Raw genomic sequence first — 24,071 nt, forward strand, 5'->3', positions numbered from 1 at the left:
AATGATCTTCAATTCAATTCAATTCAATTTTATTTGTATAGTGTCTAATACAACAGATGTTGTCTCTAGACGCTTTCCAGAGACCCAGAACATGACCCCCGAGCAATTATTACATAAACAATGGCAGGTAAAAACTCCCCTATGGAAGAAAAGCCTTAAGCCAAACAGTGGCAAGGAAAAACTCCCCTTTAGGAGGGAAGAAACCTTGAGCAGGACCTGGATCATAAGGTGGGACCCTCCTGCCGAAGGCCAGACTGGGGGTCGGGGACATCAGACGGCATCTTGTTGTATTTACCTTTCCTTTAACAATTTTAATCTATTGGGCAGACAACGTTTAGATGAAACATGCTTTATTTGTTTAAGTAGAACACCACAGTAAAAAATATCTTGCTTGATCTACTTTAAAAAAATTAGGGCAACTTTTTCGCATGAGATTTTTATGTAGATCAAGAAAAACTAGTCTTTGTATAAACTACTTAATTTTTAGTATGTACAAAATTCATTTGCAAGTAAAGTCAACAAATTTTGGTAAATAAAGTGAATTTAATTTTGGAAAATAAAGTAAACTTAACACAATTAAGTTGACTGTAGCCTACTTGCAAAATGTATTATTTACATACAAAAAATTAAGTAGTTTATACAAAGAATAGTCTTTCTTGATCTACATAATAATCTCATGCAAAAAGTTGACATATTTTTTTTAAGTAGATCAAGCACAATATTTGTATCAGTGTAAGTAATGGTTAGTGTAATGGTTGCGACAGTCAGGTGCGCTGCATTGTCCAATGTGCTGAATTTGTGCCCGGAGCGAGGTGTGAAGATTTATTCATGCTATTAAAAAACATGTCTCTCATTGTTTATTATCAGCAAAACCAGGGGCGAAAATCCCGGGGGGGACAGGGGGGACAAGTCCCCCCCATTAGTAAAGCTGTCCCCCCCTAGAATTATTTGAGACAGAATTAATAATTTTGGAACAATGCAGTAGTATTTAGTAGTGATGCACCAAAATGAAAATTTGTGACCGAAACCGAAAATAATAATAAATAGTAAAATCTCATTACACTTAAAGCGACACTACGTAACTTTTCCACCTTAATATCATATTTCCAGAGTCATTGTGATGGTACATCAACTTCCTACAGGTTTAATGACACCTCTGTCATGATCTGAGGGGGTCTGTATCGCTTTCACTGGCACTATGTAACTTTGAGGAGCATGGTAGGAACCCTGCCACACTAAAAAACTACAAATTTTACGACTTTGACTGCTTTACGGCACATACGTCACTTCCCCCTCCTTCCCGATTCGTAGTCGAGACAAAAATGGGCGGGGCTTGGAGCGCAGAGGCTGAGCTCAGCAGAAGCTGGTGTTGAGCTAAACGAGGAGTTGGTATCATGGCCGAAGCAGCGAAAAAAACGAAGAAAATAAAAGTTTTAACGGAGCGGAGGAGGCGAAAAAAAGAAAGCGGGAGAGTAACAAGCTAAATGCCCGGGGGAGAATAAACATTGGCCCGGCGTTCACTCGCTTCAAGCCCTTGCAGCCGCCGTCTTGGACGAGATGGTTGAAGGATGTAAAGACGTTCATCACCTCCAGGTATGCACTTTTGTCAACACCTATGTCAGTGTGTTTTACAAAAACAATTATCCTGAAACTACTACAGCTGCTGTAAGTGTTGCTACTGTATCAAATGTCAATATCTATGTAAACCTTTTGACTCTTCAGGTCTGTATATACAGATACTTATACACTGATGGTAAAAGCAACACATTTGTAGATATAGTAAAATATAGCCAGAAAAATGAAATATATAGGCAAAGTATACACTTCCAGATGAAAAAAAATACAATATAAACACCATATAAGCATATAAAATAAATCGACTTTGTTGGAATTATATTAAAATAATAACAAGAGTAGTAAAAGAAACCTTATATGGTGTTTATAATGTGTCGTTTTATCTTGTGAGTGTATAAATATATACATTTCTCTAATTTTTCCATAGCTATACATTACTTGCTTTTACTTTCTGCATAATTACAGTGACTTCAACAAAGAAAAAAATTCAAACTTGTGATCAACAAAATATGTTGAATGATTTATAGGTCAGTAATTATCAGAAATACATAATGTTTTTGTATCTTTATTCTCACACTCTGCAGGACTACATCAGATCTGGAAAACTTCCAGAATCACATCCTCATGCAGGGAAGCGGTTCTCCTACACTCCAGCAGTGAATCGCACGCGGACTCTCCCAGCACGAAACATGGATGGACACAAGATGCTACTGCTACTATAGTCATTGTATTTATTTACAGTAACTTCTTACACTGTTTCATAGTTCAGTTTTTATTATCAGTTCATTATTTTTAGTTTATTTTTCTACTACTCTATTTACACTTGTTTACTTTATTCACAGTAATTTATCCTGTCATATAGTTGTTCATTACTGCTACTGTGATACAGATTACTTATTGTTTATAATAAGTATGTATGGGATAACTGCTGTCACTATTCAAATAACAAAGTTCAAGAATTTTTCTATTTTCTGAAAGGTGTGTAAATAAAAGTCTGTCTTGTTTTGCACAAATGTCTTTATTTTAAACACACAAAAACAACTGTACAGGAAAAAATGGAACAAAAAAAAAACAATATCAAAATATTTGCAGTAATCCTCATAAAGGTTCCATTCTACAGAAGACGGGGAGCCCTGAAACAACTGTACTGTCCCATTGGGTCTGGAAAGGTGTCTCTTATTTTCCAAACATCATGCTGCCAGAGCACAAACTGGCGATATGTATATATATATGCATATATATATGATATATATGCTGCGTGTCGGTTCTGTCTTTGTGGGGGTTCAAACTCTGATGATGCAGAGGTAGAGGTGTTCTCACGAACAGCAGATTCCTGATAAAACAAGAGACAGAATTGTTATGATACAAATGTAAATGTAGAATTCTATGATCAATAAGAATCAAAATTAGAATGTTTTCACATACTGGGGATTCGTCTTGGGTTTTGGTAATTCTAAAATTACTGACAATATCAACAACAGACAGAGAAATAATAGTGATCATAAAAATGTGTAATTCGCAATGAGGAAGCTTTATAAAATAATAATACAATTGAATAGAATTACAGCACTAGAGGAAATAATCCAATGCGAAGAAAATGTATAGAACATTTCTAGTATTTTTCCTGAGAGCTGTAAAATTGTGCAGGGCTGATCTGCAAAATATAAGGAATGGGCATTCAGTTATTCACAGGTTATAAAGTATTTTTTTATTTTGTCAGTAAGTATGTTGGACTACTAATTTATGACGAAGTCCCTCTAAAAAACGTGACAGGAAAAAGGTGCAGAGCGTATGAGTTTGTAGGGCGCATTATCTCGCTGAAACAACTTAATAAACAAATTTGAACTTAGTGTTTTTCAACATCGTCATATTATATTGTTTAGCCAAAAATAGATACATTACCTCTTCATTATCCATCCTGCAAACGACCGCTGAAAACAGAAAAGTCGTTTTGAAAGTCCGTCTTCTCTCATCAAAACAAATGCAGCGGCGGGGACAGGGGTTTTCCGGCAGTACGCGCTGGTGCTCATGGGAAATGGAGTGTTCTTTCTGGTAAAGCACTACCGATTTTTGTCCAAAGGAGGCGCCAAACTCAACAAAGCTGAAAGTTCCGTTGTGCTGCTTTAAAACAAGAGTCATCACCAGAAAAATAACTTATTTGACAATTTTCACCTGTTTCAAGTAAATTTTCACTTGAAATAAGTAGAAAAATCTGCCAGTGGTACAAGATTTATCTTATAAGCAAAACAATCTTGTTCCACTGGCAGATTTTTCTACTTATTTTAAGTGAAAATCGACTTGAAACAGGTGAAAATTGTTGTTTTTTTCCAGTGATGAGTCTTGTTTTAAGTGTAATGAGATTTTTTTTTAACTAAAAATGAGACATTTTAACTAGAAATAAGACAAATATTCTTGTTAAGATTTGGGGTTTTTTGCAGTGTATTATGTCAGATGTGCTGTATTATTGCCACCTTCCACCTAATACCATTGTTTTGTATTGCTCTAAGAAAGGTCTTCTGCCTGTTTGCGAGATAGAGATGAAAATGTCAAAATGCTGTATTAAAGGAAGGCTAAAACTTTTATTCCTTGTCCCCTCCTGGATTTATTCTCTAAAATTTTACTGTTTATTGTCCCCCCCCAACTATGAAACGGGATTTTCGCCCCTGAGCAAAACAATAAAGCTTCAGCAAAGACATAAACTCGATCTCTTTCGTGTAAAGTTTACACACATCCCAGTAGGGGGAAGCACCATTGCACGAAAATCTCCCTTGAACGTGTTGTCCATCCTTCACTGTGGACTTTTCAGTCAAGTATTTGAACACATCCTTGCAGATGTAAGGTTTGCTGTCTTATAAAGATACACAGAGAGAGAGAGAGAGGGGAAACAAACTTAACAATTCGTGGGCTTCACATGAGCGGAGTGAGTGCAGCTGCGCGTCACGGCGGGGCTCTACCTGCTCTGCACCACAGCCTGGCGTCACCGGGGCAGGGAAACCGCGGAGAACCTCCTCCAAACTTCTCCAACACCGTTCCTTTTAACAGCCCGGTGATGCCAGACAGACAGCTCCGACGTGTGTCGTGTGTAGCCGGACCAGAGTCCTCGTAGCTGATCCTGCGTGAGAGAGAGAGAGTCTTTGAATGAGGTGCGGACGCGTGTGCGCTCTGGCTCCGCTCGGATGGGATGCACGGTGAGCTTCATCTGCTGTGAAGAGGACTTTCTGCAAATGCCCCTTGACCAGCACGAGGATGAGAAGAAGAAAGTTAGACTGAAAAAGGTAAGCAGAGCAAAAAAGCTGAAGTTGGTTGACATAAAGGCATGGGTGCAGATCCCGGGGGGGACGGGGGGGACATGTCCCCCCCAATTTCTGAAAAACATGAATTGTCCCCCTCAATAAAAATACCTTAAATTATTCAAAATTGAACAAATGTATTTTCAGACTTAAAGGTTGAATATGTATAATATTTATTAAAAAAATATTTCTAAAAAAATAATACATCCACGGTGCGGTTTGAGGTATACAGATTGAAAGTATTGCTACGCCATACTTTTTTTTTTTTTTAGTCTGAATTAATATTTAAAAAATTTTTGACGGGCTCGAGTCGAGCTGTTTAGGACAAATAAACAAGAAATAAACAAGAAAGGTAAGCACAATAAATGATTCCCTGTGCAGTATTTTTTGGCAAGCCTTTACCAATTTGGTAAAGGCTTGCCAAATTGCCTTGCATGGTATGATTTGCATATTGGCAAAAAATTAAAAATTAAAATCACGTTGGTGTCCCCCCCAATCCTGACATCGGATCTGCACCCCTGCATAAAGGTCACCTGTTAAGCCCTAAATTATGGTTCCGCGTTAAATCGACACAGAGCCTACGCCGTAGGGTACGCCGATGCCTACGCGTACCCTAACCCTAACCTCTGCGTTGGTGTAACGCGGAACCATAAATCAGCCTTTAGTCTACATGTGGGGCATCAGATCAGAGTTTTTGACCTTTGGTTTCACTTGGCAAAACTCAAGTGAGGGGAAACTCCCCATCCAGACCCAACAGCAGTAAAAAGTCAGTCATGTCAGAGTACGGTCACTGGTCATTAAACAAGCAAGAAACAACCTGCTCCCTACCATCAATCCAGGTAGATTGTCTGTCTCTACCCGCTTTGACAAAAGCGCATTCAAAAACTGCTTCCTTGAGCAAATGAGCTAAATCATTCACTATTAGGAATGACAAAGGCAACTCTGAAAACACAAGTTCTGTCAAGTAGTCCATAAAAACACCATCCAAAGATCTACCTGTGGTGATGTAATTGAAATACTTTACTTCCCTTCCTTTTAATCCATATTATGATTAATCTCTGCTAAGTAGGAAGTATAATGAGAAATCTTTTTGAATCCTAATGATTGTCTGCCGTAAAAAATGTGAAATCTTTATTATTATTATAATAATATAATATTATATAATAATAATAATAATACCTTTTGTAAATTGTACAACATTTTCAAGGCTTTCTGTTTAACTGAACAAAACCTTCCATGCTTACATCAAATATACCATACAATGTTCATTTTCATCCCACTTCAGTCAGATTGTGCCTAAAATAAATCTCTGGTTGATTAGCTTATATAGTTACAGTTTCTGACAGGCAATGATGAATTACTGTATTTGCAATTTATTTTTCCTGCTCAGGCACGCTTGTTGAGGTTTCTTCACACAATTAGCAGGATAAGCATAAAATAAACCAACTTTTAACAGAGCTGCTGACTAAAACCACAGCCCCTGCCATCCTCATGGTGCCTTTTAAGTCCTCAGTGTTGTTATCTTGGTTTGTTTTTTCTGTGTTGTGTATTACGCACTTGATACCAATTATTTTACATTTTTCATCCTGGAAGTTTTGTTTTTTCTTTTGTCTTCAAACACCATTACGATAAAGTGGAAAACTTCTCTTGCTTAGGCGTCATCTGCTCTTGAGTGTCTTCATGAGGATGGGCTGAGCATGCATTTGTTAACCAGAAGGGTTAAAAGCCATCTACAGGTAGTCAGATATTTTTACATAGTACAGCGCTTATAGCAGGTGTGTCCAGCGCTGTTGGACAATGGAGACTAATTCCGTGTCGGCCAAATGAGGTGGTTATTTCTGATTTTGCCACTGAAATGACAATTGAAATGGTATTTTCTGCCGGAAAAGTTAACTGACAACTCTGTAACTACTCAAGCATGGATCAGCTGAAGGAGCTGAGGGCCATGGCTAACTTTGATTGACATAGGGTTATCTATTTTACACACATTTGTGCTTAGCAGAAGGAAAAAGAGACTTGAATATGTGGCGAAGGGTTTGTCCAGTAATTTTACAGTGCCTGGACGTGAGCCAGCTATCCACCATTAGCATTGAGCTGCCAATATGAGGCTGTTAGTCTGGAAAATCCCAAAAGGAAAACTGGGACAGGTTTGATATGCAGGACTGTGGTTTCCAGAATTGGCTCTAATGTTACCCAAAATAATTCAAGCAACCTTTTTAAGCACTTAAGGAGCCATCGTGTGAAAAGCACCGGTTTGTCCGGTCCACGGGAAACGGGGATGCACTGCAGGATCAAAATGAAGTTTGCTTTGAGAGAAATGAGAGAATTTCTTCAGAGAGCCAAGAACCAGAGCAATGACAGACAAAACGGTAGAATTCATCGTTGTAAATGACCAGGCCCTGACGGTCATCAAAAATGCTTGATTTTGCTGTATAATTGATCGTCTGGTGGTCCAGTACAGTATCCAATGTTGGAAATAACAGTGCATCTCAGAAACAGCTGTCTCTAATGAGACTGCGACTAAATACATTTAAAGAAGTGCAGGCAAATGGCTTTACAACAGACATCTGAAGCGCCACTATGTTTAAATGTCAAACTATAAATGCCCTCTTTATTTTACATATTTTAGTTTGAATCCAGGATTTGTTTATTCATTCTTTAGCTGATGTTTATTTGAAAATGAATTGTTTATTTAAGAAAAATCAATTCATCAATCAATCAATCAATCAATCAATCAAAAATAACAATTGTATCAGTACTCAGTATTGGTGGATTCCCAGAGAACAGGTATCGGAAAGAGAAAAACGGGTATCGATATATGTCACTTATTTTAATCTTAATTTTGATTGGTCAGATGTTTTCACTTAGATCTTCAACTTTAAAGTGTGACTATTGTGAAGAAAGGGATTTATTATGATTGTTATTATTATTATTATTTGCAAACACATTTGTTTGCCTCAAATGACAACCAAACCAAAAACTCGAACTAAGCATAATCTTAAAATTGTTTAGGCTTGCCAATGTGGGAAACAATGTTTTTCAATGAGCCATTTAGTTTAGAAGGGTACTGTGACATCACAGGCCCAGATCAGAGTAACATTTCTAAGCTTCCCAGGGCTCCAGACTGCGACCAAATGCTCGCATTTTGCGACCAAAATTTGAGTATGTGCGACTGAATTTCCAGTCCACTCGCACACGTGCGACCAGTAAATTTGCCAGTGTTTTTTTTTTTTTTTTTTTTTTTTTTTTTTTACACGTTAAACTTGGAAGGAGTGCCTCAATGAACCCCCATATTTGCAGGCCAATGAGTGTGAAAGGGAATGAGTTGGGGGATCTATTTATTTATTTATTTATTTATTTTTTTCCTTTAATTTCACCAGCTCAAAGCAGGTATTACGCCCGGACGACATTTAATGCGTCACAACTCGCTGCCGCCGCGGCGCGCACATAAAGTTAGAAGAAAGAGGCGGCGGATACGTTTGGTTTTAGTAACATCATGCTCAGGCCATGAGTCTGCAATGGCCCAGACGGGAGACACATGTAGCTCAGTGCTTAACTTTTATTTTTAATCCACTCTATATTCTTCTGGTTGTTCTCCGATATGTCCCCCCTCTAAAGCCTGATTTATGGTTCCGCCTTAAATCGACGCAGAGCTCTGCGTTGTTGTAACGCGGAACCATAAATCAGCCTTCACCCGGTACATACATAGGTTCTCTAAACATCTGTCCCCGCTACAGTTTTAACTAAAAGAAAATGTGCTCCAATACAGCAGGTCTCATAATTTTATTTTGAACACTGCTTAAAATTGGCTTGACACAAATGAAAGTTAAATTTTAACACGTGGGAAAAACACCTAACGATGTGATGTGTGTTGTCAGGTGTAATGGCATTTTTAGGTTAGACATAAGAATATTTCTTGGTAGGATCCTTAGTTATTTGAGTGAAGGCAGTGAATTTGGTCGACTGGTGTAAGTTCAGGGTTTTAGTAAAGACACAAGTAGGGAAATGTTATTGGCCAGTACCCCCAATATTTGTACATTTGTTAAGTACTGTGTTTAACAGTTAAATTCATGGCTGAAAGGTTACTAAGCACTTTGTTACCAAGCACTTTTTTATCATGTGAATGTATGTTTTTTTTATATATAATGACAGCAATGGTGCTGTCAGTTTACTTTATGTTGCGGCATCTTTAAAAATGCACAATAAAATGTAACACTGCATTTGAAACAGCACATTGTGGTAATTCATTAATCTATTATGAAATATGTATTACTAATACACTGAAATGTAGTAGAAATGTAAACATTTGGTTAGCGTGTCGATAAACGATGTGCGCTCCTAAAATTTCTGATTGTGCCCCTAAAAATTTTCAGTTAGGGGCTACTGTGCTCCTAGTGAAAAAAGTTAGTCTGGAGCCCTGCTTCCCCATCTTTATCTTTTCTGAGCTGTTGCACCATGCTACATTTTCTAAACCTCAGAAATGGTTGATGTAAAGCTGTAACGCTGATTTTAAAGGAGGGATGCCTTGCAGAGGAGGAGGAGGCTGATGGGTGGACTGTCTGACTCCAGCCTCTCAAACCAGCTGTTTTGAGAATGTAGTTGAAAAGGAAGGTGTTGTACTGTATCTCTTTGGTATTTTGAACAAAATGCATTTTGAATGGGCTACCAAAGGAAAAAAAAAAAGTAAGTATATGTGTCTTTAAAATCTTTGGTGGTGTCCAGTTGCACTTCTGACAGTAATATTGTACCATGTGTCATGCTGTGGGTGGAAAATACTCCTGTCTGTGGAATGATACACAAGTATTAATCCCTATCACTGTCCGCACACATGTTGCATGCTCATCATCGTTATTGTGCTGCTTGGAAGTAGCTCTCCAGAGAGGCTCCAGTGTCTCGAGTGACTTTCCCTGGATAGGCTGAGCTGTCGGGTGGCACAGATAAATAGCTGGCACTGAAGCGTGCAGGGCTGTGGGCACATGGAGAGCTGTGGGAAATGAATGCCCTCGCTGTGCCAACAGAGCTGTGGTTGGAGTAATGAAGTGGTGCTAAAGTGTTGGAAATAGTCCCTTAAGTGAAGCAGCAAGTCTCAGTTAAGCTGAATGTGAACAATCAGAAGTCAAAGCTTTGAGGGAACTTTTTAAAGGAAGCTATAGGAAGTTGTGTAAGAGCGAATCTTGAGGTGATTTTGTCAGAATTTAAATACAAAGTTGGTGAGTAACAAACACGATTAAAGTTTATACCTCTAAGATGAGCATTCTTGTTCTTTGGCATTACAATGGTGTTGTTTTTCATGCTCACATTGGTGTGAGTGACGTGCTCAGGGGCAGACGGGCTTCATGTGTGATGGCTCGTGTTCAGAACACAGTGGGAGGCCCCAGTACAGAACTTTGAAGAGCGATAGCAAGTAAGATAGTAAGGCCCTCATCTAAACACACACTACCTGTACTTTGAACTGGATGAGGAATCTCCAAAGAGAATTTATCAAGAATTCCTACTGTCAAGTTGTTTTATTGGGGTAGAAGTTTTATGGGAACACAGACTGTCTTACAGAGGTACAGAACAAAATTTGATGGCAAAAGCATTTTAAGAAATGTAACATCAATAACTATAGGAAACTGCTCCAGAGGTGCCCTGGACAACTGTATACTTTTAGAGAAACAAACTGGATCCTTTTTTTTCTGTTTTTTATTTCTGATAACATCTTCAGTTCCATTTGTTGTTATTTCGATGCGGCATTTGGCAATTTCAGTTTTCTGTTTTAGGCCTTGTTCATGTTTTATTTTAATTTTTTGGGTGGTGGGGGTTCTTGATTCCCTCTGGAAGTTTGATTGAATCTCTTCCCCGACTAGACGGCGTCCCTAAATAAAACTTTGCAAGACTGCTTCGAGCTTAGAATAGGAGATTGAAATCCTGGTGTCAAATGGTGTGAGCAGCTGATGAGTTGGAAAATAAAAGAAGCTGATCCGTCACTTTCCAGCTTCTTGTTGCTGTTTGCTGTTTTTTTTTTTTTTTTTGTAGTGCAAAATCTGGGGATCAAACTGGACCCCAGATTGAGAAGCCTCTTCACCTTAATTCACGTCACCTGATTTTAGGGAAATCGGAAGCCTATATTAAAAAGTGACTAACATTTAAAAAGATTTGATGAAAGGAAAACAAGCAACTTTGTTCAGGCCTTCCTAAGTCATAAAATATCTCCTTTAGTTGGCCGTTCAGTTTTGCAGGAATTGTGACATCACAGACCCAGATCAGAATGGACTCATCCAGCCTCCTCACCTGTATCTCCACCAAACTTATCATGCTGCTTTTTCGGGGCATTGGATGTTGGTAGCACAAAGCTGTAACATTGATTTCTAAAGGGGCATACACCCCAAAGATGGGTAGGGGTGTGGTGGAGTTGCTAACGCCACCAATAAAGACACCGTTGTAAAGACACCCTGAAAAAGGTTTTTATTTTTATTTATTTTTTGTTTCCATTAATACCTCCACAACATTGTGTCTGATTTGGGGGAAAAATGCCAATATACAGTGTGTGCCCCTTAAGAAGTTCCTGGATGCTAAAATAACGTTATTTTCATTTTAATAAAGTGTACCTTTTGTTTACATGAAAATTGATAAATGCGGCCAAATGTCACAAGTATAGAGACTCTAAAAATCGTTCCTTTCAGCCGGTGGCAGCTGGGATGTGCTCTCTCTCTACAACACGGTGAAGCAGGTAAAGAAAAGAGATGGATGCTCCCTGCAAAAGAGAGAAAAAGCCACTAGACTGAAAAGTGAGATGAGAGCGGAAGGCTAAAAAATACAATACCACAGAAGGGGACAACATATTTCAGCGCTTCATTACAGTGCCACTCGAGTAACTGAGATGTTTCTCTCTCTCGTTGTTGGCACCAGAAGACGGCCGGAGAAACGTCCAAGCTCATACAGGAGCATACGCAACATGAAGCTTTTTGTTGCTAGCGACATAAAATACAGTAAAAACAGTATAAAAGCCCAAAACCCAAACTTTCATCAAAGATTCCAACACCAGGAGTTGCAGCAAATGTTTTAACGTGGAGACGGCTATTTATACCACTGCTGATGATGGCAGAAATGTGTCTACGATTACGTCCCGTATTGTCTGCCCCCGTGTGCCTTCGTCTCCTCAGCTTGCATGCTCCGAGTACAAACATGCTAACAATTCTGCAAAAGAATCATCGAAGATGAAAATCTGATATGCAGAAAAAAAAAATATTTTAATTTAAATTATCATTATTCTGGTTAGAATTTGGTGGTATTATTTTACTGTTGTAAAAATCTTGGATCTTTTTATTCATTATTATTTATATGTTTTGGTTGAAAATTATTTGTATGAACTTGAAATCGATACAGTCTATTTCAAGCACACACTTACCGTAGCCACTGTCCCCTGACATTATTTTGAATATCTCTTTGAACTTTTGGGAACCCATGCAAAACTATTGCTTTGCAATCCAAGTAAACAGAGATGCGCCACTTGCACTTTTTTTGGCAGAAGTGCCGAAGACCTTCAAATTCCAGTCTGTAAATATCCTGAAGCAGGTGCGGTGTATTTCCTGCTTCAGAGAAAGCCTGCTCTGTTTTGCTGGCTCTCTATATGGTGTACACTTATTTCAGAAGATGTGTAGCAGTTAGAGGTACGTAATTGCAGATTTTCTGTGCAAGCGCAACTGTCCAACTTCATTGTATTTAGACAAGTTAAGCAAATCAGTAATTTCATGCCGCCCACACACACAAAAAATGTTGACAGTGTCAAAGATAGACAGAAAAGCACCATTCTGGAAATTTCTACAATCAGCAGATTCACTGACAGGTGATGGGGCCGTTAAAAGGAATAAAAGGGACATACATGAAGAGTTTAGTGTTTTCAGGTGAGGAGGAGTTGTGGTACTTTTTGGTAAAGGCTGTTATAGAATTGAATTAAAATCAATTAAATATTTTTAATGCAAAATTGGAAAACTGATCTTTCAACATTTGCAGCTTATTGTTGCCCCTGACTTAGATTCTGAATGATTAAAAAGGTGCGATTAAGGTGCGATTAAAAGTAGGGGTGTCAAATTAGCACGTTAATTGCAATTAATTGATTACAGGCATATTTAGTGCGTCGTTTTTTTAATTGCTTAATCTATTCTTTAATCTCTTACTTTACCTTTTTCTGTTTGGGACTTGCCTTTATTATGAAATCGGTGTTTGTGCTTGAGTTGTTAGGGGTGGAAAACAATGGCCAGTCACACCTTGAAGTGGACACTGATTGGCTGTCCCTGTGTTTGGGCGTGTTTGCCTACGCTGGTAGACTCCCGTTGTAGCTGGACAGGGGGGGGGGGGGGGGTTGCGGAGAAGAGAAGTGAGAATGGAGGAGCATGTGAAAGTTGGAAAAGGACTTCTTTTTGGAAAGGACTTTGCTCACCACCGAGCAGCTCAAGTTTAGCCACATAAACGCAAAGCACCCGGTCGGGAGCGCAGGCGCAGCCACAGCTAACATTAGTAGCAAAGATGTTGCCACAGCAACGCTCTTCCCCAAACTTATATCGAGGAGAGCAACCCGCGCATGCGCACGTCTGCGACCGAGAGGCTGGCGAATGGTCTTGCCAAGTGGATGTAAATGGCTAGGACTGCATCTGTTCAAGTCTGTTAAATAAATACATTACTTTATAAAGCCACTTTTTTGTTGTTGTATATCAATATGTTTATTATTTTGATCTGCCACAATAATGTAATGAATTTAAAGGAAAACACCTCAAGTTGAGGGCTTTTTTCAGCAATTTTTGATGAGGGTAAAAAAAGCGATTAATTAGATTAATTAATTACAGATCCTTTTTTTAATCGCTTGACAGCACTAATTAAAAGAGAGGGTGGTGTAACTATGAAGAATATCCTTCTTTTTTCTTGCAGTTTTTTGGGATGTTGCTGGCGTCAGATCGTACTGTAGCTGGTTAGTGAGGGCATGGCACTTTTCATTGTATTTGCACTTTTGTCTGTTAAATACTTCATCAAAATAATTTAGACCATTTGGAGTTTGTACAAGCAGTATAATGAATTGTGTTCACTGTCCCACTGTTATTCAGTAGTGTGCAGCTAATAAGCCTGAAAGAGAATTTTGTCATATTGGGTTTCAAGTATCTCTCACCATGTCGCTCAACATTTCAGAACCGTACCCCACAGGAGCTATGTCTATTACTGCTACGATCTGAGATTATACCGGTTTTAATGTTTACTTTTTAGCAACTGTTTTCTAAATGTACACTAACTAATAAAGCACAGCCTTGGCGTTTCTATCTGTGGATGAATATGAACTCTCCCGAGCATAACTTTGCTATTTTTGGTCTACTACGGCTGTCTGCCACTTGTTTTGGCTGATCTGTTGGGAGCAGCTCTGCTCGCCACTTCTGAATAAAGAAAAACTGGATCAGTTTTAATATCTGGAACTGTTAATGATCATTTTAGATGTGATGGAGGATGCTTTTTTTAGGGTAGTCCATGTTCAAAGTTGGGTCAATAGCACTAGTGATTCATATGAGATTTTAGTGACATCAGTTATAGAGTTAAATATCTTTTTTATTTTAAAAGTGGGTTCATTTAAAGGTTGCTTTATGTTCATCAACCCTTTTTTGTGTAAATTGATTTCATAACAGATTGTACTGGTAGGTTTACAGATTAAGTGATTTTGTAAATCCGCAGCTCATGACATGATCTGCTGTCAACTTCTAACTCGAACTGATGTGAGTGCTGCAGCTGGAGACCCTCCATCACCTCCGCTTTATCCCAGCATGCACCTCTCCAGAAGTATATCTATTCCCCTGTTCAAAGTGGACCACAAAAAAATGTGACTAGTCTGCTTTGTAGTATTATATTTCCTTGTACACATTTTGCAACAACTTTTTTTTTGTCATTTTAACCTGGATGAAAAGATATGCCTCTGTGATTTTAGAAAAAGTGTCTTTTGTTCAACGCTTATCACTTGCACCACACATGATTATATACATAATTTGCCTTGTTGCTATGTCTGAAGTACACAGAAAAACAACCTGAGCACTGCAGAAAAGAGCCACCGATTGTTTTTTGATGTAATTACACAGCGACACAAACGCAACAAGTACAAACTACAACATAGGACTTGTATTCAGGCCATGTGCTTGCTTGTTTGGTACAGGCATAAATCACGCTAGAGGGCATGACCTTTCATTTTTGGCTCTCAAGTTTTCAAATGTGAAAAGTTTTTGTGTTTTTTTCAGGTTTGTGTCCTTCAGTTGTTCTGGGCTGGCTTCAGCTTTCTAAAGAGTTAAAGTTTTCATGAAATAATGAGTTTTCTTATAATATCAAAGAATGGCCACTGAACAGATGTATGTTCAGGACAGAGCATGTGTATGGTCTTGTTGAAAAGGCTTTAAGAAGCTGAAGTTTTCTTCAGTTCCTCGTACACGACTGATATTTATTTGAAACTTTATGAATTGTAAAAGCCACGGTATTGTCAGCATGAGACTATGTGAGAAGTGCACTACAACATATTTGAGGATGGGACCTCACACATTGGAAATGATTAGCGCACAGCATATCAAATTTCCTGGGAGTTGGGAACCTCGTGTCCAGAAGCTGAAGGTCGTCGTTGCAGCTGGCTCATGTCTGAGACCTGGACGTTGGTCTTTTAGTACAGGTCATCCAGCTTTCTCCAAGCCCTGTTTCTTGTCTTTCTCCAAAGGCCACTAGTGCCCACAAAGTTGGTTCATTTTAGATAAAAGTTTACACTATACTTACGGTTACTTAAAAGGGACCTATTATGGCATTTAATGTCTATTTTAAACAGGCCTTGAATGTCTTAAAAACAAGCTTTTGATTGTTTTTTCTATATAAATTAGAAATTCAGCCTCTGGGCCGTGTCTTTATCTTTACCGTTTCTAACCTCATTCTCTATGAGGGATTCTGAGTGGGCGGGGAGGCTATGATAATGAGGCACTGTGCTGATTGGCTGTCTTAATGACGCAATACACCGCTATGAAAAAATGGCGGAAGCTCCGGCCGGCGGAGTTAAGGCTGAATTATGGTTCTGCGTTAAATCGACGTCTGGTGTAACGCAGAACCATAAATCAGCCTTTACACCGTGTCATGCATGCGATGCGAGCGTCAGCGACTAAATCAATTCCATTGCTTTATTTTCTATTGGACTGTCCTAACTGGTCCTAACTGGCCGCAGCGACGTGGCGCGCCGTTTTGAGCTGAACATTTGTCGGATACAGGCTTCTATTTTCTTCCTGTCGCTCGCGTTGAAAGCCGGTTGAAAGCGCTGTAGGAAACGGTCACGGATGAGGAACGGCTGATCCAGTTAGTTGAAATGGGAAGTTATCTCTATGATTCCTCCTCATTTCACTACAAAAACCTCAATAAAGTGGCAGCTGGCTGGAGGGAGATGGACAGAGAGCGTCTGATGTCACGCAGTGCTACACGATAGGGGGACGCTCGCATGCAGTTACACGGTTTTATAGTTGTGGGCGTGGTTTGCATTTTGGTTACGTAACGAAAATCCGCCGAATCTGAGCGGCTCGTAGAAGTCAAATGACACTGGATGGCTCATCCGTAAAGACATTGCAGAATTTGGTTGCTTTCCTCCTCTCTGAGTTGGCAGGCTGAGGGGAGACCACTTTATATATGTTAAAGTAAGAAAAAACGTGTTTTTCATAATAGGTCCCCTTTGAAAAAAAAACAACAACCTTTTAGGTATTTCAACCAAAGTAAAAAAAGTTGACATCAGTATTATTCCTCTTATTTTTCACATTATTCTTCATTTCATTTTCATGGCTGTCGAGCGAGTCTTTCCATCTCCCGCGTTTCTGAATTCCCACCGGAGTGTCAGACGGCAGGCGGGGGCTTTCCTGGGATTTGAAGATTTTGTGATAAAGGTATGCAGTCAACTGAAATTTACCTGCCACCCCTTATTGCATTCCAGTGGATGCTTTAGCTGTGGGAAACAGTGCGTCCTCTGTGCCGTGTCTCTGGGGAGGCCTATCATTTCACTCCAACCTGCCGACACTGACCCCCACACGGACTCAAAACAAGACCCTCTCTGTGTGTTCGTCTGCACAGAGGTGCGCAATGTGTGCTTGACCCGGGAGAGGGCCGTGTTGCTTCAGCATATTTAACCTCCATCATTTTACCTTTTTAATGCCCCGTGCACGCTGGAATTTAACCTTTTGTGGAAATTTCAGAGTTGAAAGTGATGAACGGTGGAGCCTTTTCTTGCATCACAACCTGGATAGAACGTTTCGTTGTTTTTTTTTTTTTTGTGATTATATGTTGAAGGGTGATTGCAATCTTGCTTGCAGTCATCTATCTTGATGTGGTAAATCCAACAAGACTACATGTGTTAAATACCTTTCTGCTACTTTGAATCCTTTGCAGTAAACCATGTAGTAACTGTATAACATGATGATTAATGCATGTAATAATTGTCATAACATATAGTAAAACTTGGTCTCAGAGAAATGTAGTGCATTACTCATTGGAAGGATGGTCTGTATTAAACTTGCATGTCTGAAACGCAATGTGACTTTTTTTTTATCCGTATCAGTGTATCAGGAGTGTAGAACTCAGCGTAACACCGTACGCAAAAATCCACCAGCAATTTTCATGCCCTGATTGCACCAGTGGTACTGACCATCAATAACACCTGCACCAGTAATGGCTGTTTTCTGCTTCCATTAAAACTCCAGGTTCATTATGCTCTCACCAATACAATGTTTGATTAAAAAAGAAAACACATGCCGAATGTTATCTGCTGCACATGTGTCATATCACTTTCACATGAAAATATGATGCAACACACTTGAACTTATAAATGTAAACCATAAGCCATTAGATATACCTAATTTTGGACAAAAGCCCCAATGAAAAAATCGTACCCACAGTACTTGGCGTTAAATGATCAAATGTGATGTTTATATTTGCTCTGTGATGGAATGGGTGATTAGTACATATTCCACCTCTCACCTATTTATAGCTGGCATAAGCTGTAGAAAATTCTGCTGGATGTTAATTTATTAGGCTCCCATGTTTATTTGTTATAAGTACAGGTTCCCCGGCAGTTTAAATGGATAGAACTTGTTTATATTTATTGTTTCAAAAGCCAAACTTTGCTTTCAGTGTGTCACAGTCAGAGGATATGTGAATCCGTTGAGCGGATATTTCTTTTACAAATAGGCTTTCAAGACATTACTGAGTCAGTGATGTGTGACATTGTCCACAAAGCCTGTGGAACAAGAAGATAAAGGGACACAAAAGGCATTCACTGAGCTTTTTAGACAGTCTTTAATTCACTTGGCAAAGCACAGTGGATAGAATGACAGTCAGAATAAGGCATAGAGCATCTGTATTTTCCTTTAAGTCACAGTTGTGTGTCCATGTTCTTGGAATGTAAAGCGGAGAACTTACTTCCACCCTCAGTCTGAGTCCCTGTGACATCAGCGCTACACAATAGACTCTGTTTAGCCTTGTTCCACCCGATGCCTTTATGCACCTATGAATGTGGTCTTTATGCTGCAGTTTTGTTGATATTTCTCTACATGTGGGAGGGATTTTCTTGTCTTCTCTTTCCAATACTTGGCAAGGCCATACGGCACTTGCTCTTGGCAACGTTGAAATCCCGCAAAGTCTCTCTCTACGGGCTTTTGTAGCCATTCACAGCGCTTCTGGGTGATGGACAGGGGAACTTGGCTCGCCCACATTTCTGCCCTTTCGCCCCAAATTGTATCTTTTGTTGATAACTGCTGCTCTTCTTTTTCTTGGGTCTTTTTCATCAGAGTCCGACGCCACAGGGCTCCAAGTGTAATTGCTGTGACAGTGGTGAAGGTCAGAGTTCGGCCACCAGGTTCCCCGATCATATTTCCATCATCGGGGGAATTATTTTTCTTTTAATTTTGTTTATTTGGAGGGGCTAATACATGTACTCTAGACATGTTGCATTTACCTACAGGAAGAAAGACCCCAGATTCTTTTTTTTTTTGTGTGTGTGTTTTGTTTCTTTCTACTTTGCACAGAGGCTTGCAACAAGCTGAGGCAGATCACTGTTGCTAGTTCACCCTCACTGGTTTTTCAAAGGATAGGTTTGCACACCGAGACATTCCATTGTAGAGGAATTTCATAGGTATTTACACTGGAATGTGGCTTTTCATTGGACTGTGAGGGAGACGTAAATGGCATTATGAAATGGATCACCAAAGCGTCCAATAAACCTTTACTGGGTCCAAAATAAAGGTCTAGTTAAGAATAATTATCTTTAAGAATAACACATTTCCAGGCATTTGCAAGTTTAATACTTTCCCTATTTGTTTTTTAAGCCAATATGCTTACGTCCAATGTTTTCCATAAAGCTCGTTCTCATTTCTTGTGAGATGGCTTTCAGTGCAACACAAGGGTTGATGATTGTTCTGTAACAGAGAAAGTGCATCTTTATTAGTAGTAGATTCGGAGAAGAAACAAATAGTATTTCATGTACTAAAAAAGAAAAAGGAAGCCGGCACATGTTCCACATTCCGGATCCCTGTTAATGAGCGAGAGTGTGTCCCACCCAGTGCACCAGGCAAAGGAATCTTTAATGAAATCACACTCTTGCACACAATGCAACATGTGTTGCATGGAGGCTAATCCCTGCACAAGCAATGCTGTCATGCCTCACATGTATGTCATATACGCAGTTTATGTAAACCCACAGCTCATAAAGGCTGAAGATGTAGTGATTTCTCTTTTTTTCTTTCTGTACTGTGTCAATTTGTTTTTCTTTGTTTGTTTTCTTTGTGCATTGAATGCAGCTCTGCACATCAGTAAAAATAAACTATGATGGAGGATTTTGAAGAGCTTTGTTGAGTATTGACTTCTGTTTCGAAGCTCAGGTGAAGGTTTGCATTGTCTATTACAGCAGGCTTTGCATATTCTGCGTTTTTAAGGGATGGGTCAATGTTTTAAAGGGGACCTATTATGGCATTTAATGTATATCTTAAACAGGCCTTGAATGTCTTAAAAACGATCAAAAGTTCGTTTTTTCTACATAAATCAAAAATTCAGCCTGTGGGCCCTGTCTCTAGTTTTACCGCTTCTAACCACCTTCTCTATGAGTGATTCTGAGGGGAGGGGGAGGCTATGATTATGAGGCTCTGTGCTGATTCGCTGCCTGAATGACGTGTAGCTGGGGAGGGAACAAAGCCTCTGGGCTGGAGAGCAGCGGCTCCGTACAATATTAAACCGTGTCCCATGCGATGCGAGCAAGCTTCGGCGACAAAATCAATTCCATAAAGCCTGAATTACGGTCCTGCGTTAAATCGACGCGTACCCTACGCCGTAGGCTCTGCGTTGATGTAACGCGGAACCATAAATCAGCCTTTAGTTACCTGAATGGGGGAACGGGTCACCTCGTCTTCATACTAATTCACACAGGAAGCTTTAATTGAGTTCTAAACAGGTACACCAAAGTTATTTACTCCGATTCCTCATCATTTCATTTCTTATGTGACAAGACAAATGAATCATGTTAACTGTAAAGAAATCACAACACTGAATTTTCACAAATGGGAACTTTATTGTTAAAAAAAATAAAATAACATAAGTTGTATATAACGAACATTTATGCACTATTGCTGGCTCAAGGAAGGACCGTGCATTTCTTCTGAAGGTGTCTGAACAGCTTCAGGTGCATTGCTTGGAAGATCTGAAACCATAAACAGAAAAAAATATATTACGGTACTAATAGAGCTCCGTAACACGGGAGCTAAGCTAAATACTTAGCCCATGCAAAGATCATACTTGTAAACAAAAATAAATAACATAAAAAAATAACGAGGGGGGCACGGTGGCGCAGCTGGTAGTGCAGCGGTCTCACAGCAAGAAGGTCCTGGGTTCGATTCCCGCCGGGGGACGCTGTGGGCGCTGAAGTGCGTGTTAGTTCCCCCATGACTTCAGTGCCCACACCATGGGTGGGGTTGGCGAAAGGATCTTTCTGTGTGGAGTTTGTATGTTCTCCCCGTGTTCCCCTGGGTAGCAATGTGAGCTACCCTCACAAAAACATGCACACAGTCCTGGGCTATACATGCCCCCTCTGGCCAACCGGGGCGCCAGATGGGGTGGGGAGGATCCGGCCGGAATAACGTGATCCTTCCACGCGCTACGTTCGGCCGGAGAAACCCCACCCTGTCTGGTGAAAAGATGCGGCCTGCTCACTCCTCAGGTTAAGGAGGAGACCTGAGCTCAGTGCAGGGCCCTCCCGGGGTTGGTAGAGGATGGCAATGCCCAGGACTGTCAGTAGGTAGGAGCACGGGGTGGTAAAAATGGGAAAAAAACCGGGATAAAAAAAAAATAAAAAAATAACGTCACTTACTGCTGACTCGTGTGCAGTTGCCGGGTCCGTGCTGTTGGTACTTATCCTTTTATGAGGGTAAGTGTTGATGCAAAAACCTAATTTTTACTGTCCCTCGTTGTTCAAACAGTCACCGCTTCGGAACAATGACGGACGCTCCGGCCGGCGGAGTTAGTTGTGGGCGTGGTTTCAGGCAGCAGGGCCGACCGAGGCGTGGTTTGTTTACGTAACGAAAATGCGCAAATCTGAACGGCTCGTAGAAGTCACATGACACTGGAAGGATCCTCCGGGCGTGGTGTACAGACCCTGCAGAATTTGGCTGCTTTACTCCTTCTCTGTGTTGGCAGGGTGAGGGGAGACCACTTTATATATGTTAAAGCAAGAGAAAACCTGTTTTTCATAATAGGTCCCCTCTAAGCTTCTAATTGTGAGTTCCTCTCTCAAATGAAACATATGTCAATTTCCTCAGATCTAAGGCTACATCGACAGTAGTGTGTTATCATTGTGACCTGTTGCCCTTTGCCCTGACCCCCTCCACCTACCCACCCACTGCCCTGCTTTCCTTTCTAAATACTGTCAACAAAGGCTACTACAGCACAAAAAAACCTTTAAAAAAAGGCATAGTGCATTGATGTGTTTCATGGTTTACTCTTCAAATCTGTCACTAATTCCTTGAGTCTGTATTATCCGACCACTACAGACAACACTCAAATACACCTTAATGACAGCGTGAACAACAACATGGAAATGGAGCGGCAAATCACTACTTCAGTGTGTTCAGCGTCCTGGGTGTTAACTTTTGTGCTGCCAAAGGTGAAGGTAATTACCTGCTGCGTTTTCTTTCGCGTGTAATAGGTGTCTATAGTGCTATTTTTGATTAGAGACCTCTGAGACGGAAGCTGAAACACTTGTCTGGATGTGGCTTGGTATTTTTTCAAAAATGAAAACAGGGTGTGTGGATGTGGCCTAAATAAATGTCTATATCGTGCTCTGCTCAAAATACCACTGAAATGCCGTACGAAAAAACCCCTTTGAATCATGTCTTCAGATCTCTGTTAACAGCAACTGGTTTTAGTTGTTGAAGTCAAACTACAGTCACTACATCTCTCACTCACATCCCGTGAGTGTCTCGTCTTTCTGTCAGTATGTTTAAATGCACTAACAAAAAGTCAAATTGCTGCCTTAATCCGACCGATATAGAATTTTTAAAAGCCACTTGTACACCTGAGCCGGGCTGTAGTCGAACCAAACTTATGCTCTTGAGATCGAGCTATTAGTGCCAGATAATGCGATCCTAATTCAAGTTATTCCGGCATGTATACGCAACCTAAACTGCGGGAGCGGGAATATTAACAGTCACGGTATCACAACAACACGGTAACAGAAGAAGAAGGAGAGGGAGAATTTGCGTGCATCTTACCTGCAACATGATCAGGCTTAGTATGTACAAAATTCACAGAGCTGCTGCATCTTTAGCTTCCATTTTTTTGCATGTTGTTGTCCTCCTTCGTGCTTGTTTACTAATTGTACCGGAAGAATGCGAATGTGCGTGTGACACCACCTAGTGTCATGGAGTCAAACGCACCTCACACAATAAGTCTTCTCGCGCATGTATACTTGGGTTTCTCTGAAACTCCAGTTTACTTGGATTTCTGGCAAGTTTTTAAATTTGAATACACCTCAGAACCAAGAACAGATTCTTTTGAAAAAAAACAAAACATTAACCTCCAGAAAGTGTTAGAGATTAATCTCATCAACCTTGTTTTACGTAGACTTACACTGCAATATGAGGCTTTAGTTACGTAGCTGAAGATTGTTATTCTGTAAAGGTTCCCTCTAAATTTGTCTAAAAAGTCTTATTTATGCGTCTTTTTCAACAGAAAGAAGACTTTTATTTAACATTAAACTGTATTAAAAACACCTGTCTTCCTGTTAAAATTTTAAGAGAATGATTGGAGGGAGTAATCGCTGATTTTGGAATGGGAATGCTAATTCACGCATAACTGCACGCACCTATACTAATCTAATGACAGCTAGATAATACGGGCTAAATTAGATTTGTCTCGGTGGAGCAAAGTTGGTCTCTTTTATGTCGAAGTGGAACAGAGACCAGGATACATGTAATTATTGTGAAGAAAACAATCATCAAAATCAAGCAACAATTTGGTACGAAAGCCTAAAAGCCTTTAGCGTTACTGCAGACCAAATTTCTTTGGTGCTACATTTACTTTCCCAGACAGCACGAATGAGATATTGGATTACCTAAATTGCGGGGTTTAACTCTTTTAATCCCACTTCATTTGACATTACAGCAGTCACAGCAGTTCTGAGAACACAATCTTGCTGCCTCTTTGCCTCGTGGACGCCTCTGCCTTGGCAGCTTTGTGGCATAACTGCAAATAGCCTGAATGCCTCCACATCAGTCTATTGTGTTCATAGGGTCCAAGTATCAGCTTTTACCAGAAGCTAATATTTCTTTGGGTATGCAAGTAATATAGTACTTGTTGACGTGGGATAAGTAGATCAGCTCGTGGTTGCATAATGAGATAAAGTATTGTTGAAGTGGACAGTCACATCTTTGTAAGATGTGGAAAGTGACACCGAAGTGTAAAGTATAACTGTAAACCTTAACTGCTCTTTATTTGTTCACGAGGATACTTCTTTATTTTGGATTGTAAATTAGGTTAAAGTCTTGGGGGCAGAACCACATTACATAAGGTGTAATAGGTAAATAGAGTTTTCTTAAACTCTTTCACTGCCAGTTTTCATCTTTTCCAGAAAGATTACCGCCCCCCCCCCCCCTTCCAGAGATAACAAAATAAATTAAATAGTGTTTAGTTTGATAAAGTACATTTTAA

At 39.8% G+C, this 24,071-nt stretch overlaps 1 protein-coding gene across 1 annotated transcript in view; it reads left to right on the forward strand.

Annotated features, from left to right (window-relative positions):
- Positions 1 to 4,663: 4,663 nt before the first annotated feature.
- Positions 4,664 to 24,071, forward strand: part of tns1b (tensin 1b) — a 202,965-nt gene continuing 183,557 nt past the window's right edge. Inside the window, exon 1 of the mRNA XM_061723873.1 lies at positions 4,664 to 4,850. Coding sequence (XP_061579857.1) covers positions 4,752 to 4,850 — 99 coding nt within the window. The 5' untranslated portion in view covers positions 4,664 to 4,751. The remainder of the gene's footprint in view (positions 4,851 to 24,071) is intronic.

This window comes from Cololabis saira, chromosome 6, assembly GCF_033807715.1.
Source record: "Cololabis saira isolate AMF1-May2022 chromosome 6, fColSai1.1, whole genome shotgun sequence".
In the NCBI taxonomy this organism is placed as follows: domain Eukaryota; kingdom Metazoa; phylum Chordata; class Actinopteri; order Beloniformes; family Belonidae; genus Cololabis; species Cololabis saira.